Source organism: Ananas comosus, linkage group 20, assembly GCF_001540865.1.
Source record: "Ananas comosus cultivar F153 linkage group 20, ASM154086v1, whole genome shotgun sequence".
Classification (NCBI taxonomy): domain Eukaryota; kingdom Viridiplantae; phylum Streptophyta; class Magnoliopsida; order Poales; family Bromeliaceae; genus Ananas; species Ananas comosus.
This window is the reverse complement of record NC_033640.1, coordinates 4,487,526-4,503,556: the sequence shown is the minus strand read 5'-3', so window position 1 is coordinate 4,503,556 and position 16,031 is coordinate 4,487,526. Positions and strand designations below refer to the sequence as shown.

At 40.5% G+C, this 16,031-nt stretch overlaps 1 protein-coding gene across 1 annotated transcript; it reads right to left on the bottom strand.

Moving 5' to 3' along the window:
- On the bottom strand, nt 9,068-12,064 carry LOC109725468 (protein LIGULELESS 1-like). Its single transcript, XM_020254664.1, has 3 exons — nt 11,268-12,064; nt 10,226-10,401; nt 9,068-10,092 (listed from the first exon to the last, which is right to left on the bottom strand). Exons 1-3 carry the CDS (start codon nt 11,867-11,869, stop codon nt 9,590-9,592), a joined length of 1,281 nt encoding a protein of 426 aa, XP_020110253.1. The 5' UTR covers nt 11,870-12,064; the 3' UTR covers nt 9,068-9,589.

Genomic DNA, 16,031 nt, shown 5'->3' with positions numbered 1-16,031 from the left:
CGAGGTTCGAGTGATTGGATGTGTTCCGAGCTTTTCCACGCTTTGTGGAGGGTCGTAGAAGGTGTTCCGACCTAAAAAGTTCGAATCCTGAAAATTAAGCTTTATCCTGAGAGTTTTTACTCTCGGGGACCGGTCCTTGGTGGGAGAGATCGGTCCCCTTGGAACAGTGTTGTGGCAGTCTGCGAGGCAACCGGTCCGTGGCGGATGAGACCGGTCCCTGAGCGCGTTTTCGCGGAAGAGACCGGTCCCATGCGGGGAGAGACCGGTTCCCGAGAGCAGGTTTTGCGGGATGGACTTGAGAGACCGGTCCCAAGCAGGGAGAGACTGGTCCCTCTGGGCGAAATCTGCCCAGTCCGGACTTTGCACAAGTTGCAAAGTAGAGGGACTTTTCTGGATTTTGTTACAATAGAGAGCCTATATGGCCACTCCACCATCTCTCTCCCTCATTTCTCTTCTCTCAACTCTCCCTACACCTTAGATAGAGAAGGAGAAGAAGAAGGAGAAGGAGAAGAAGGAAAGAAGGAGAAGAAGAAGACCAACAAGAGGACTTGGAGCATCTTTCTCTCCCTCTCTTCTTCCTTTGGGTGCTTGAAGGCTTGGACTTGGAGCTTGCTAAAGAGGAGATCTTTACTCTTGGAGCTTGGATTGGAGCTTCTAAAGAGGTTAGTTGCTTGTTCCTCCCCTCTAGACCTAGTTTTGGTGGATTTTGGGAGTTGAAACCATAGATTTGGATTTTAGGGTTATTTTTGGGGCTTTTTGTTTGGAGACTTTTGGGGCTAATCTAATGGGATTAGAACCTTGGTTTAGGTTGCTTTGGAAGGGATTTGACTTCCATTTGAGCTTTGATGAGGGATTCTTCACTATAGGTGAGATTTTGGCCCTTTTGTCTTGTTGGTTAACGATTGAGCTAGTAGGTGTTCGTTTACTTCTTGTAGCTCACTTTTTGATGCTTCTAGGGTGCTAGGAGATTAGTGGACACCTTCGTTGGTGCAAACGAAGGGTTGCGCGAAGCTCGGTGGGTTTGACCTAGCCTACAATATGAGAAATTTTTATATTTGGTAATTTATGTTTCGTAAAATAAAAATTCAGATGTATTTATTGTGAATTTTAGAATGCTTAAAATGCTTACATTATATATAATGCATTTTTGGACCTCTATGTAGTAGAGAATGGCATGTGAGACTAATACATGTGTTTAGCATTCTAGATATGACTCAAGATCATGTTCTATATAGTGAGAATGAGAAGTGTAATGTGCTTTTAGACATAACTCTCATGTTGGACATAGGGTCATGAATAATGCCATAAAGAGGCTCGTGTCACGCCCCCGACCGCACTACCCGAAAACGGTACTGATTTGGTCCGGTTTGAGGGCGGCGGGCGTGAGGCTGAACGGACAGAGTCTCCCCCGTCCGCCCAAGGCTAACCAACGAGATTGTGTACAACAAGTCCCCAGGAAAAACAACTTGATTTCATGCAAAATCAAACAACGATAACACAAACAGTGTTAATACCAACAAGAGCAAGCGATACTAGTAAGAAGCATACAAGTATACAAAAGAGTGAAACTTAACTATTTGAACCATGAAACTTGAAGCATTTAGAATACAACTTGCATTTAAACCTTCATATATTGTTTTTCAATCTTTATCCAAAATGTAAATACATCAAGTACTCTCCAAAACCTCACCCTATACAATAACTACTCTCAAAATATAAAAACAGGGTGGATCTAATGCATGTAGGAAAGTAAGCTATCAACTGATACCGCTAGGGCGCTAAGCCCTTGCTGCGATCCTCCCGCTCGGTCGGGACACTCGAACTGGCATCTGCAACAAAGGGTGTGAGAACTATGAATAGTTCCCAGTGGTTTCGGCCGCCGACTCAACCGATCTACCCACTAGGTCGAAGCAGGCATAGAGAGATATATATGCAATATATACACATGGCTAAACTAGCTAAAAGCAGGTATGATAACTGAGCAAGTAAGGAAACGTAAGGCAGTAGGTAAAATCATGAATATCTAGCTATGCCTCAATCTGATATCAGCATGCATGAACAATAAATAAAGTTGTATAGAAAGCTGCTATGAACAACAACAACAAGTAAGCTAATATGAACAACCATGGGAAAGCTGCTATAAACAACAAGTAATGAGTGTGACTCAATAGGTTACCCAAATTTCAGGATGAACTCGAGGTTCACAAGCATAACTCACGTGTAAGTCTCATAGGGAAAGTCTCACTGAACTACTCCCGAGACCGCCTGCGGACAGCACACAGACCGTCCAGACAGCACACTGACTGTCCCTCTAGTGACCAACCTCCGGAGTGCAGAGCTTGCGGGGAGCGATCCCTCCAAGCACAGACAGGCTATGTGAGCACGATCAACTCACAATCAACAGCATTCTACCCTCTGAGGGTAATCTCGTCATAGAATCATAGTGTTCTAATACCCAATCTCATAGTGTTTCAACTACACTAGGGTTCTCATGTCATAAGCTATCAACAATCATATGCCACTCGTCATAGATTTCTATGTTAGATGCCGCTTGTCATTTTGACTCATTATCAACACTAGTTACATCATACTAGTTCTTTAGCAACATAAACATTAATCAACTCATATAGGGTCTAGGTTATTCATGCATACTAGATCATGGATCAATCAACAAGACATATAGCTACTAGCATGCAAATATAAGCAACAACAATCATCTTCTAACCCTATATGAACATGAACAAGATGCAACTAGATCAATATTAAAACTTAGACATAGAAAGTAGCCTCGCGGCTTCGGGATGGTCACCACCCACCTTGTGGTAGTGTTGGAAAGCTAAGGAACTCGGCGTTGCGGTCCACGTGCGCCGCTTCAACACCTTGGGTCAAAACGAACCCTAGAGCGACCAAATCGGTGATATCTCCGCGCTCACTCGTTGGATCAACAAATCGTCTTCGCCTACGCGTTCGGGAACATAACAATTAGGTTTCTGACCCATCAAAATAGATCAAAATCCTATATTCCCAAAAACCCCAAAATCCAACCCTAGGTTTAGCACCCAAGGGAAACCATGGTTTCTAGCTTCAATGTGAGCTAGATCCATGTCCTCTAAGCTCCTTAGGTTCCATTTGAACCAATAAAACCAACAAAAAGCTCCCAAAACCCTAGAATCTCAAATTAGGGTTGAGGCTTACCTCTAGGGTTTGCTCCAAAGCAAGCCCTAGATTGAGGAAGAGGAGGGAGAGAAGCTTCTTCTTCTTCTCCTTGATCTTCTCCTTCCTTTCCTTCTTCTTCTCTTTCTTTCTCTCCTTCTTTTCTTCTTCTTCTTCTCTTTCTTTTTGGTTTAGAGAGAGAGAGAGCTTTGTGAGAGGGAGAGAGAGAGGCTAAGTGTGAGAGAGAGAGGCTGTGAGAGAGGTATATTAACCCTCTAATGTAACAAAATCTCAAAAAGCCCCTCTAATTTCTATATTTCTAAACAGACCTGCTGTTTCGGGTCCCTTGTACCAGTACACGGGTTCTTGTACCGGTACAAGGCTTAGGTGACAGCCAAACCGAGCGCAACCCGAGCGCTCAGTTTCTCGGTTTCGACGGGTTTGTACCGGTACAAGAGAGCCTTGTACCGGTACAACACCTGGAGCCCTCAAACCCGAGAGCTCACAGCCGGCAGCGATGGTTGTACCGGTACAACCATCACCCTTGTACCGGTACAACAGCTCCAGAATGGTGTTTTCACCTCTCTTCGGCTCTACTTCGCGCCGATCGATGTCAAAACCATTCCAACACCTTTGGAACTCATTTTTGCCCTTCCAACCTTGTCCGAATGCCGAATGGAACTAGTCCAAACCGCTCAAATGCTCACTTTGGTCCATTTGGCCAAAGTTAACCAAATTCCATCGAGTTTCAATATCTCACAGCTCTGGACTTGTGTTATTAGCAAACTATTGAGCCAATGTCATAAAGGGGCATTGAGCTCGTCATGTGCTTGGGACGAGTGAAACCTAGTGTCATAAAGCGGCACTAGTGTTGGAACAAGATTTGGACTTAGTAAAGCTAATGTCAATGACATAGAATTTATTGAACGGTTGAACCCTCACATTGAGACATGATGACTGAGTTCTTGCGACGATGACTATGCTCGTTTGCCATTTGTGCTCATTCGCACATGCTTGTGAGGGTCGCTTCCTACAAGCCGGCACTCTGGAGTTGGCCTACGCGACTTATGCTCGCTCGTGCGGTATCGAGAAACCTACAGGGTCGGGAGGGATAGACTCATTCCTAGAGTGGGAATGTTGGAGCTACCACTGACACTTAGGCGGTACAAGCTGAACTACACTTATGTAGGTCCTAGAACATAATGTAAAATAACATTAAGCCGGGATGTGACAGTCACTACTAGATAGGCTTAGTAATTGAATTACTTCGACATGCTTATGGCGTAGCGTTGGGACATGTAGTATACTTGATAGTTTTAGTTGTTACATCATAATATACTTTGTTGCCATGATAGAGTATATTCATCATATATTGATAGAATGGATCATAATGCCTAATGCTGGCCATGTTGGGACACATTAGTCATGCATTGGACATACTTTATCATGATAGAGTAGATGTACAACACATTGACATCATGTTTACTTGCGACATAGTAGTTTAGCATTCTATTTATGCTTTCATAAATGCAATCTATTTATTATTATTGCTGTTTTTGGACTTACCCTTTTCTTTTGGGGCCTAGTGGTGCATTGAGCTGAGGTCAGTAATTGCCCACTGGGAACTATAAATTATAGTTCTCACGCCCTTTTTTTTTTTCTTGATGTTATTTCAGAGCCTTCCACGCCGGGAGAGGCTAGGGACCGCGGAAAGGGTATCGCCTCGAGCTAGCTTACTATCGAGGACGCGTTGATAGGTGGTCTACCTCTCGTTGTTTCTTTTTGGAGAGGTTAAGAGTTGTACCATGTATAGAGACCACCTATTTTTGTGTACTTCTGGATATGGATAATGTATTACTTTATGTTTACTTTAGTTGAGTAGTTCTTTTCTTCCACTGCTGTTACTAGTATTAGTCGTTATACTTGCTCTGATATCATTAGTTATTGTTCCTTCTTATCTTCATATCCCTTGCTTTATTTCCGCTATTGTTGTAGACGCCTTATATGTGTAGACATATGGCGGGTCTGGGCGCGCTACCGGGAGGGCCTCCGCCGGTCCCGGGGTGTGACAGAAGGGCCTTGGTCTTCTTCCTCTTCCTCTCACCATTAGAGCAAGCTTAAGAGGTAAGCTTCTAAGCCCTACCATGGTAGAAACCTAGGGTTGGGATTTCTTGCTCTAGAAATGGTTTAATTAGAACTGTAGCATGCTTAATAGATGTTTAATGCTTAAATCTAGAGTTTGATTGGGATAGTTTGCTATAGATGCAAACCTAGGGCTCCAAATTGGGATTTTGCCTAATAGTGAGGTTTGATCTCAATTGATAGCATCTAAACCTAATTGCTAAGTGTCTAAACGCGTTGGCGAAGACGGATTGATGATTCATCGAGTCGGTGAAAAGTTATTGGCAAAACAAGACCGATCGAGTTTTGTTTCCGCCTTGGAGGTTGAGACGACGTCGTAGCAAGTGCCAAGTAGCATTCCTATACTCTCTACATCGTCGAAAGGTGGGTGGTGTTATCCCGAAGCAACCGGATTTCTCTCTATGTCTTAATAAATCATGATTTTGCATCTCTTGCATGTTGCATTATAGGATTGCATTGTATTCCATTCCTTATGCTTTCTAATTGATATCATAGTGTAAGTTGAATGCTTGGTATTATGGATAGATAAGGATTGGGTCATGACATTGAATCCTATAGTGCCGAGGAAAAGAGATGGACTCGATGGTTACCTAGTGACATAATGAGTGGCATGTGATTGACAAATGAATAAAACGAGTGGCATATAACTTGGTGTAAAGTGACACTAGTGACAGGTGAACTTAGGGATAGGTGGACTCCCTAATGATGACTCGTTGAACAAGAACATAGTGTAGTTAAACACTTGCATATGAACATTGGGATAGGTGGATTCCCGAGTGACTACTAGCCTTAGTGGATAGGGTATCCTCGAGCTGAGAGGATAGATCATATTCACAGTCTGTTTATACTTGTGGTGGTCGCGCCACACAAGTCGTCGTGCACTCCGGAGTTTGGCGCGAGAGGGACAGAGTTGATGTCCCACAGACGGTACGGTCCCGGGTTTGAGAGCGAGGTGAGTCTCCTTACCATACGGGATGGCGAGGTGAGTCGTGGGCGAACCCAAGGGATCGCCAAGGATTGAGTAAACAAGAGAATAACACTCTTTATTGAACATTTGCTTATTGGACATTGTTAGTAGACATATTGGCATGTTAGTAAAACTACTTACTATATGATGCATGCATACATTACTTGTGATTGGGCATAGTAGCATAGTTTTCTTACTATGTCATTTACTGTTTTCATATCTATTTATCTATCTATCTGCTTTTGCCCACTCGGACCTAGTGGAGAGATCGGCGGAGTCGGCGGCCGAACCCACTGGGAACTATGGACAATAGTTCTCACCCCACTTTGTTGCAGGGCCTAGTACCAGTACGCCGGGCGAGGACCGCGGCAAGGGCATCGCGCCCGAGCAGTAGTGCATAGTAGCATTCCTATTTTGCATTAGCATTACCCTATGTATTTGAGAGACTTATGTAGATGAGGATTGGAGAGCTATGTATGTATTTTGGTGATTATCTAGCAAACCTTGTACACATTTTGGAAAGATGTAAATGTAAATGAATGCGATGGATGTAATAGCTAGTAGATCTCCCTTTTGTTCACTTGTATGCACATGTGACTCTTGCTCTTAGTTGTTGGCACTTGTTGTGCCCTTCGTTGCTTGTGTATGTATAGAATTTCTATTCCTGGGCAAATTCTTGTACATGATCTGGTTCCGTTCGGCGTCTATTCGACGCGCCCGAGCCGGACCAAATTGGTAGCAGTCTCGGAGCGTGACAATTTCAGAGCCTTCCACAAGTGGGAAAGGCTTAGGATTGTAGCAAGTGGTTAGCGACTAGCTAGAACCTCATCGGTTTTGCTATAGATGTACCCATTGACATCTTTCTTTAAGTTTTAGTATGAAAGGTGTACAATTGTATTTTGTATAGAGATCTCCTAGCATTCAAGATGTACCTTTTGTTCATACTTATTGTATATCTTGTGAATGTGTATTTGTATTAGACTTGTCTATGTAGTAGATTTATATAGTTGCTCTAATCACCATGTTTAGGATTTATTTCTATTTCTTACTATAGTTGTTTTAGATGCCTAGTGTGCACCAGGGGTGCTCAGTGTACACGGCGAGTCTGTGCACACGTCGGGCAGGCTTCCGCTGGAGCCCGGGCGTGACATATTCATATGTGCATATTAGGAGATATATTATTATTCAAATAATATCTAAATATATATCTCATCTATAATGTAGTTTGAAGAAATATCCGGCCATATCTGAATTCGTTTTTAGTGGATAAGCTAATTAACAAAAATTAGCATTTAACACATATATGTATTCGAACTTGTATCCGAAAAAACATTATGGTTGCGGATATGGTTTCATCAAATATCCGATCCGTTTTCACCCCTAAATGTCACACGCTCATTTACTCTTCCGTATTTAATTTTTATTTGGTGAGTTTATTTTGTTTTACGTGTTTCACCTGTTCACCCTCCCTCTGTTTGTTAATCTTTCCTATTAGATTCTAAGGTTACATAACCTAAACAACTCCAATCTGAAAATAAGTCTTTGAGACGCATGCATTAATCCTAATTCTTGCTTTGTAGGTTTTAAATTGAATTGATCCCCTTCTTATTTGGAATCTCAATGTCATCAAGTCATAACACCGGAAGACTTTCTCGAAATGCTTTGCTTTTTCGACCCAGTTTTGGGCCCAAATTCACTCACTTAGGCCCCCAAATTTGCAATTTAGTTATTTTTATTATATTTAGAAGAAAGTTTTGTATCTATTTTTTTGTTCTGAATTATGTTGGAATTCTACAATATCGAGGTCAGGATTCTACTATGTTCTGATTTTGTTATTTTTCCTATTTTTGGTAGGTTTAAGTGAATGCCTTTATATAAAGGCGTACTAGGTTTTCGTAATGGAAATCTTTTTCTAATAACTGATTGTTGTTTTAGAAGAAAACTCTTCTGTCTTTCGCATCCGTCCTTGTGCTTATTCTGTTTCAGACACACGGTGAGTGCTGCATCGCCAAATTTAATCAAATGGGTGTTTCTTGATTTTCTTCAATGTAGATTTTTCTGAGTCCAACATTTATATGTATCCTAATGCCACATCATCTACATCAATATGCCCACTATTGCAACAAAAGATTTACGAGTTGTATCATCACTTCAGTAGAGACTTAATGCACATTGAGCGAGTTGGTAGCAAATGTTCCTCGAAATTGTGCAGTGATTACTTAGGCACTTCAGCAAATGTGCTCAATCTTATATTTTTGACAGGATAATGTAGTGAAAGTCATCGTTGTTAAATAATGCAGTTTATGCACTAAGCGTTTCCTCGGTAATTATAGAGGTACAATAAATTTCAAACACTATTAGATAAAAACAATGAAGACATTATCAACTCCAAATTGTTTTATGATTTTGAGATGGCCCAGTTGGCCCCATCGGTAGTAATATCAATTTATTTTCTTTCAATACGAAGAAAGAAAATTGCTTTACTACCATAGCTTTTAGTGTGAGATGATACAAGAAAGGGATCCTTTCTAAACTGCCATCTCATTTTATGCATTGCAGATGCTTGTAAAAGTAACTACGGCTTTCTTGCTTATTTTCTTTTGATTCTTACATAAGTTCATCGTCAGAACGGCATAACATACAATTCTCGGCCATTATAAAGTAAAGTTCCTACAACTAGAAGAATAGTGTTAATTTAGACATTCTGACTATGACACCGCGTTGCCTAATATCAATAGCTAGAGCTCTCGCTATATCATTTTGGATTTCCCTTTCCAAACTCCTACTTTAGTATAGGTAAAGGACTAAAGGGAAATAAGGAAATTCTACATTCAACTTGTCAAGTCCATTACCACATTAGTAACTATTACATGCATAGTGTTCTACGTAAATAGAAACATATATATTATTACCACACCGGAGACTGATAATATCACGAGAAAATGATAACACAGCTAGAAAAAAGGAGAGGGAAATAGCTAAAAGAATCAACTTTGGCATAGTTCGGTAATGCTTCCTAGTTATAACAGCCACTTCGCCGCTTTATAGCTCCACAAAATATGAAAACGCTTTATAGTTTCATCCTCCTCCTCCTCCTATATATATATATATATATATATATATATATATATATAGTCAGGTGGTTGCTCAACGCAAGGTCTCGCCACAATTTCAATGCGTTGGATAATATATAGGAAGAGGGTGGTGATCTTTCATATTTTATGCTATGTTTTTGAAGCTCTAAAGCGTCAGAAATAGCCGCCATACCGGAAGTATTCCCAATTTAGGCCTTGATAGCACAACCAGATTAATTCGGATGCACATCGATCACAGGAAATCCAGCTCCAACATGGCTTGTCTCAACTGGAGGATATTATTTTGGTGCTGGTAGCTAGACAAATTGGAGTGCACTCCTTGATCAGTAGTCGACTGGGAGTGACGAGATGCCTCACTGGAGCTACAGCAGGAGACGCTCTGGTGGGCTAAGTAGCAGTTGAGGGAAGGGGCCTGATGATCACGAGAGGAGGGCAACTGGTTTTCCAGCTGTTGCTGCACTGAGGAGACGTTCCCCTCTGAATAAATGTTGTAATTAGTTGCATGGAATAACGGAGATGAGCCTTGATTGCTGAAATGGCCTTGAGAGGCTGATGCAGTAATAAAGGCTCCTGCCTTGTTTACTTCTTCAACCCCTCCCAGAGACAAAGATGGGCCGTTCTTCAGTTGAATCTCTCTATTTGGTTGCTGCAGTTGTTGTTGTTGTTGTTGCCCCTCCGTGGTTGAGTTAACAGGGAAAGAAGTGGAGGCACTACCGATGCAAGCCTTTGTGTTTGCTGCTCATGCACATATAAGAGTACTATAAGAAATTCTAAGAAACGAGGAACTATATAATTATTCTGTACTAGCAAATTAAGATGGAATGCGAGAGAGGGAAAAATTATGACGGGTTAGAGTCCAGTGGTTTACTGCTTTTCGTGACCGTTTTGTTAGCTAGCTTTCTCTTTTGTGTTGTGGCACCGGCTGGAGATGCTGTGCCTGCTGCACTTGATGCTGGCTTCAGCTTCCTCCGACGGCGGTTGTGGTCAGCTAACCGCTTTCTGCAGCTCTTCTTGTTGTCATCAAACTCTTCCAAGGAGTGAAATCTGATCAAGTTAGCAGAAGGTCGGAATATATATGAATGGTCAGGCATAGGTTTTGAGCAAACGACAGTGAGCAGATTTTTCTAAGAGATTAAAAAACGAACAAACAAACAAACAAACAAACAAAAGGGGATTAAAAAAAAAAGAAAAAAGAAAAAGAAAAGAGAAGCTTTTTGAGTAGTGAAGAAGAATTTAATCACAGATGCTTATCATAGATCACCCCTACCAGTTGCACAAAAACTAAGCTTTCTTTCCACCATTAGCAACATTAATTAACAGTGTATCCCTAATAGTGCACCTATAAGATTCCACAAGTTAAAAAAGGCAACAGACAGCTAAATATGGAGTTTAACATTGCAACTCCATACCAGCATAATAGAAAAGCTAGCTCTTTATGGAGTTAAAAAAGAGATCTAAACGCTCCGGCAAGCAGTGGAAGTCTAATAATGCATCACATCCGCAGAGGAATGAAAAACCAAAACCCTAACCTGAAGTTTTCTTTCAGGCGACGGAAACCTCATGGATAGAGATCGAAGCAACATTTTCTCAAGACTTCTCAAAATGTCAAAGATTTACAAAGGGAATGATAAACTAAATAACTATGTATCAATTTAAAGTATCAATTTGCAAACTGTTATGCACGATTTCACCAACTGCACCGATTTAAGAATTAACTTGAAGAAGCACCAAAGAAAAGTAAATTAATAAGCAAAAATTTTCTGTTTGGGACAAAGAATTAAACTAATCTCAAAACCTACAAACTCGATTGGAAACAAAGAAAAGGGCGAAGTGAAATAAAAGAGAGGTGTGAATAAATATCATCTAGCTAGCTTGCACTAGAATAGAATCAGGCGCCATAGCCTGGTCACCTGCTGCATTGCTGGCAGAATCTCTGCTGCAGACCACCATTTATGACGACCATGGCGGCTTTTGCATGGAACTCGCACACCTTGTGCCTCCGATGGTAGCGCTTGGCCCGAGAGAGGTCGGCCCTGCACCCGTCTGCCTGACAGCGTGGCGGCTGGTGGTGTGCAAAAGGGTAACCCCATCTCGACCGGAAGAGCACATCCCTCGATGAAAGGTACGACCCGTATCCGAGGTTCAACCCTAACCCTAGCTGGGGGGACGGAGCTATACTGACATGATCCTCCACAGGCCTTGCAAGGCCGGTGAAATTGTAGTCAGAGATCGAAGGCTGTGGAGGGTAATATAACTGGAAGTTGCTTTGTTGGAACTGCGGGTACTCATGAAGGTACTGTGAATAGGGCTGGAATTGGAGATCGGGTGTATGGGGAGCAGCGATGATGCTGTTGGAGAGGGGAGCTATGGAGTTGCTACTTATTTGTTGGGTGCTGGCCTCTAATGGCCATAGCTGATGATGATGATCTCTTTGCATGGTGGTTTCTTCCATCCCAGCTAGGGTTATGATGGAAGGGACAAAAGACTCGGCGGAATCGGGTACGTTCATCATCTTCACACGTCAAGAAAGGACTCCGAGAAGAAAAGCGTGTAGAGCTAAAGAGTGTTACAAGCTGAAAAGAAGGGGGAGGACATGTGAAAGGACACTATATAGCTGTGTAAGGTTTGTTGTTGCTCTTCATCTTCTTTCTTGAGACGGGCTTATGGGAAAGGTGTTCGTTCTCTTTTGAGGTTTCCACCGAGTACAATGGATGGATCTGGGTTATAGGAAGAAATGGTTGAACTGTATCTGTTGCTTTTAAGAGAGAGAGAGAGAGAGAGAGAGAGAGAGAGAGAGACAGGTTGTGTCACTGCGGTTGTTGCATTTAGTCCTTGGGCAAACTTTTTCCAAAGTTCCTAGCATAAAGTTAGAAGACGTTGATGAGAGCACGACAGAGCAAGATCTAAATTCGAAATTGTGCTATGTCTACAATTTACTCTGGGTTACAGTCTGATAATTTTACTAATCCAAAAGCTAGCCATCTTTTCCTAAAGAAGTCTTAACATTTTTTTTTTTTCACTAAAAATAGTTAGCTAAACCCTATAGTGTAGTGCATGGATGAGGAGTTCTAAAACCGTGTTATACAATCCTTTTTTGGTTGTAGACTTAACATTTATCTTTGAATTTACTGCTCTCTAACATTATTTTAACATTAATTTTATTCAGCTCGTACTATTCTTAGTTATTGTCAAGTTAAGCATGCACAGTTATATGTTGAGACTTGGCTACGGACAAATGAATTGCAAAACGTTCATGCACAATTTTAGCTCCGCATGCACAACAATGTACGAGAACATGCAGCTGTAACCATTCCGTGTGGTTAAGACACCAGAATGTGCAATAAATTAATAGTGATTAATTATATAATGAAAATCAATGGCCCTTCAGCTGTCGTTGGCATGTTTCGCACGGATGGTTGTGAGAACGCCTTCCTAATCTAAAGGACTAACCCAAAAGTTACAAAAGAAAATTTGATTGCTCGTTTGAGTTACAGATTAACACTATGTATATAGAGAGAGAGAGAGAGTGAGTTAGGCTACCATATTTTCGAAAGTACGAGATTTTCATACTTTTAAGTTATTTTTGATGATTGGACATCCGATTTGGGAATGAATTCCGTTAGACATAATTTTTAATAACGGAATTGTCGAAAAATCAAATTTTATATTTTTTGACTTCGTTTGCCTAGTGAACAAATAGCTTCAAAATAAACAGCTGAAACTAAAAGTTTCATAAAAATAGTGATAGAATGTAAAATTCAAATCTGAAGTGTTGATCCTGCTCTTGATGGCAAGTAGAATTTTCTATTAAAATTTCACATAATTTGAATTGTTTAAATCATTAAACTTACAAACATACCACATCAGCCATTAAAGAAAGTCATTTTTGAGACCCCATTGATTACTTAGTAAATTAATGATGTCGAAACATTATGAAATTTGGTTGCTAAATAGTTCTGATAGTATAAATCATGTCTAATGGAGCTTATCGTCGAATTGGTTGTTACATCATGAAAACATCTTGCAGGCACAGAGGGTTCCATGCTTTCAACAAACATGAGAGAGAGGTGCTATATGAGAGAGAGAGAGAGAGTCTGGCTACTATACTTTTATGAGTATAGACCTCTTTATACTCATAAGTTTTTTGCTGTTATATCTAGCACTTTGATCATTTCTATCCATTAGATTATACTATTCAACCAACTACCCACTCAACTCTAGAATACCACTATCATCCTAACCGAGGACCACTATCATTCTAACCACGCATCGCTTTATCCAAAGGCCGAAAACTTATGAGTGCAAACAGGTCTATACTCAAGAGTATAGTAGCCCTAGTCTGTATATATATATTAGAGAGAGAGAGAGAGAGAGAGAGAGCAGCTAGAGTTCTTCTAATTGTCAGATCGTTGGGGAGTTCTTCTAATTATCGGATCGTTGGTGCTAATTATAAATTCGAAAAGCTCAAGCTATTAGAAATACGTAGTCAATTCACTTAAAGCGTACAGACATAGCACCCACGGGTCCAGATTGTGACTTGGCCAACTAGCCTTACGCCACTTCGAACATGACTCTCACGTCATTTCGAACGTGACTCGGCCCAACCTGGCCTCCCACCACAGGGCAGGATGCTGGCCCCTTTAAGCTAACAATCCCACCTACAACATATGCACAAATTAGCAACATGCAGGAATCAAAATCGTGACCTCTGGCTCTGATATCATTTGTGGATCGTTGGCTCTAACTATTAATTCCAAAATCTCGAGCTGTTAGAAATATGCAACTAATTAATTCACTTAAATAAAGTGTACGGGCATGCCCACGGGTCTCGATTATCACTCGGCCCAACCAGCCTCACACCACATCGAATATGACTCAATCCAATTCGACCTTACGCCATTTCGTACGTGACTCGGCCCAACCTGGCCTCCTGCCACAAGGCAGGATGCTGGCCCCTTTAAACCAACACTAATTAATCGAGTATTTGGTACTACCAATTTTTCCACCATTAGATCTACCCGTTAATCATACTATTTTATTAATCATCACTAAATGCTAGGAAGATCACTATCATACTATTCACACAACCCCTTATCCAAGTGTTTGGTGCTTTTACAAGCACTATAGCGGGACACTACCGCACATCCTTTAATCCAAGGGCCGAAACCTACAAGTACTAATGACTTTCTACTTTTAAAAGTATAGGAACTCAATCGACGACAACAACAGCAACAGAGATTGCAAAATCACAGTGCGCATTTCACAGGATTTTTGGCTCGAAGATGAAGTTTGGATTAAGGGAGAATGTTGAAAATAATAATACAAACTTAATTAAATATAATTAGAGATAAGTTTAAATCTTTTATTTGATTATAGTTAAGATTTGTAGTTATCCAAAGTAAAATTGGATTTATCATCTGTTATGATTTGATGGCTATATATAATTAGGTATGGGTTAATTAGATGAATAAGTCATAGTAAACACGGTTGCATGGGTGTTACCCATAATGTAATTAATTGCTTATTAATTTAGTTATCTTCTTCCTCCCATAATATCTCTTCTCCATATTATTTTGTTATATTTTAGATATTGAGTTATATATATAATCGGTATCAGTACAAATACCAGTTTCAACAAGTGGTATCAGAGAAAATCACACTTCCAACAAGTGGTGTTAGAGTAAATCACGCTTCCAACATAGACACTTTAAATACTCTAGATCGTATTTAACGGTTCCGATCATCGATTCGAAATTTCTATCAGCTAAAATGATTTTGGAGGACGAAGGTCTCCATCCTTCTAGAAGGATAGTTACTAAGAATGTGCGGTCAGGATGATAATGATCCTCTATGATAAAGTAAGTGGTTACTTGAATAGTAAAGGAGGAAATGGTTACAGGGATATATAATATAACGGTGAAAAATTAACTTGGTAACACCAAGTGCTTGATACTATTAGAAATACTTTAGCCAAACTCTCTCTCTCTCTATATTATATATATATATATATATATATATATATATATTCAGCATGAAGTATATGCTAACAAAGACACGCACCACCATGCATACGCACCTGCACGGATGAGTCTATTTTCGGAGCACAGCGGTCTCGTCATAGCACAAGACTTGATTGTCCTTGACCCCTCTCTTTTGCGCATATCAATAGGTAATAGCTTTTTAACCTGGCACGCTCTTGTTACATTATGATCATCACATATTAAAAAGAATTAGCTTGCACTTTAATTAGTGCTGCATAATTAATCATAGGTTATCCATCTGTAGAATATATATGCCGGCTGGGTAACATAAAATTGCCTGCACCTTGATATGTTACAACCTGCGCACAAACAAAACCGAAAAAGGTGATTGTAAAGTATACAAACCACAGCAACAGTAAAATAAATGGAACACGAAGATTTATGTGAAAAACTTTTTCGAAAAAAGAACTACGGGCGAAAAATAAGAGAAGTTCACTATAAAAAAGAGAGTACAAAATTTTGTGAGTACAATACGCTGAATCGCATTTTGGGCAAAAGATAAAGGAAATTCCTAAACGGACTTGGGCCTCTGCTACTTACCATAGACATCTAATTTTTACTTTACAAATTTTTTTCCAAATTTGTCGTACCGCAGCTGTCGGAAAATCAAGGCCACAAAATCGAAGTCGACGA

Coding starts and splice junctions, on each gene's coding strand:
- LOC109725468 (XM_020254664.1), bottom strand. CDS start 11,869: ATGATGAACGTACCCGATTCCGCCGAGTCTTTTGTCCCTTCCATCATA. Junction 10,402..11,267: donor TTCTGCCAGCAATGCAGCAG/GTGACCAGGCTA, acceptor TAACTTGATCAG/ATTTCACTCCTTGGAAGAGT. Junction 10,093..10,225: donor CAAAACGGTCACGAAAAGCA/GTAAACCACTGG, acceptor GTGCATGAGCAG/CAAACACAAAGGCTTGCATC.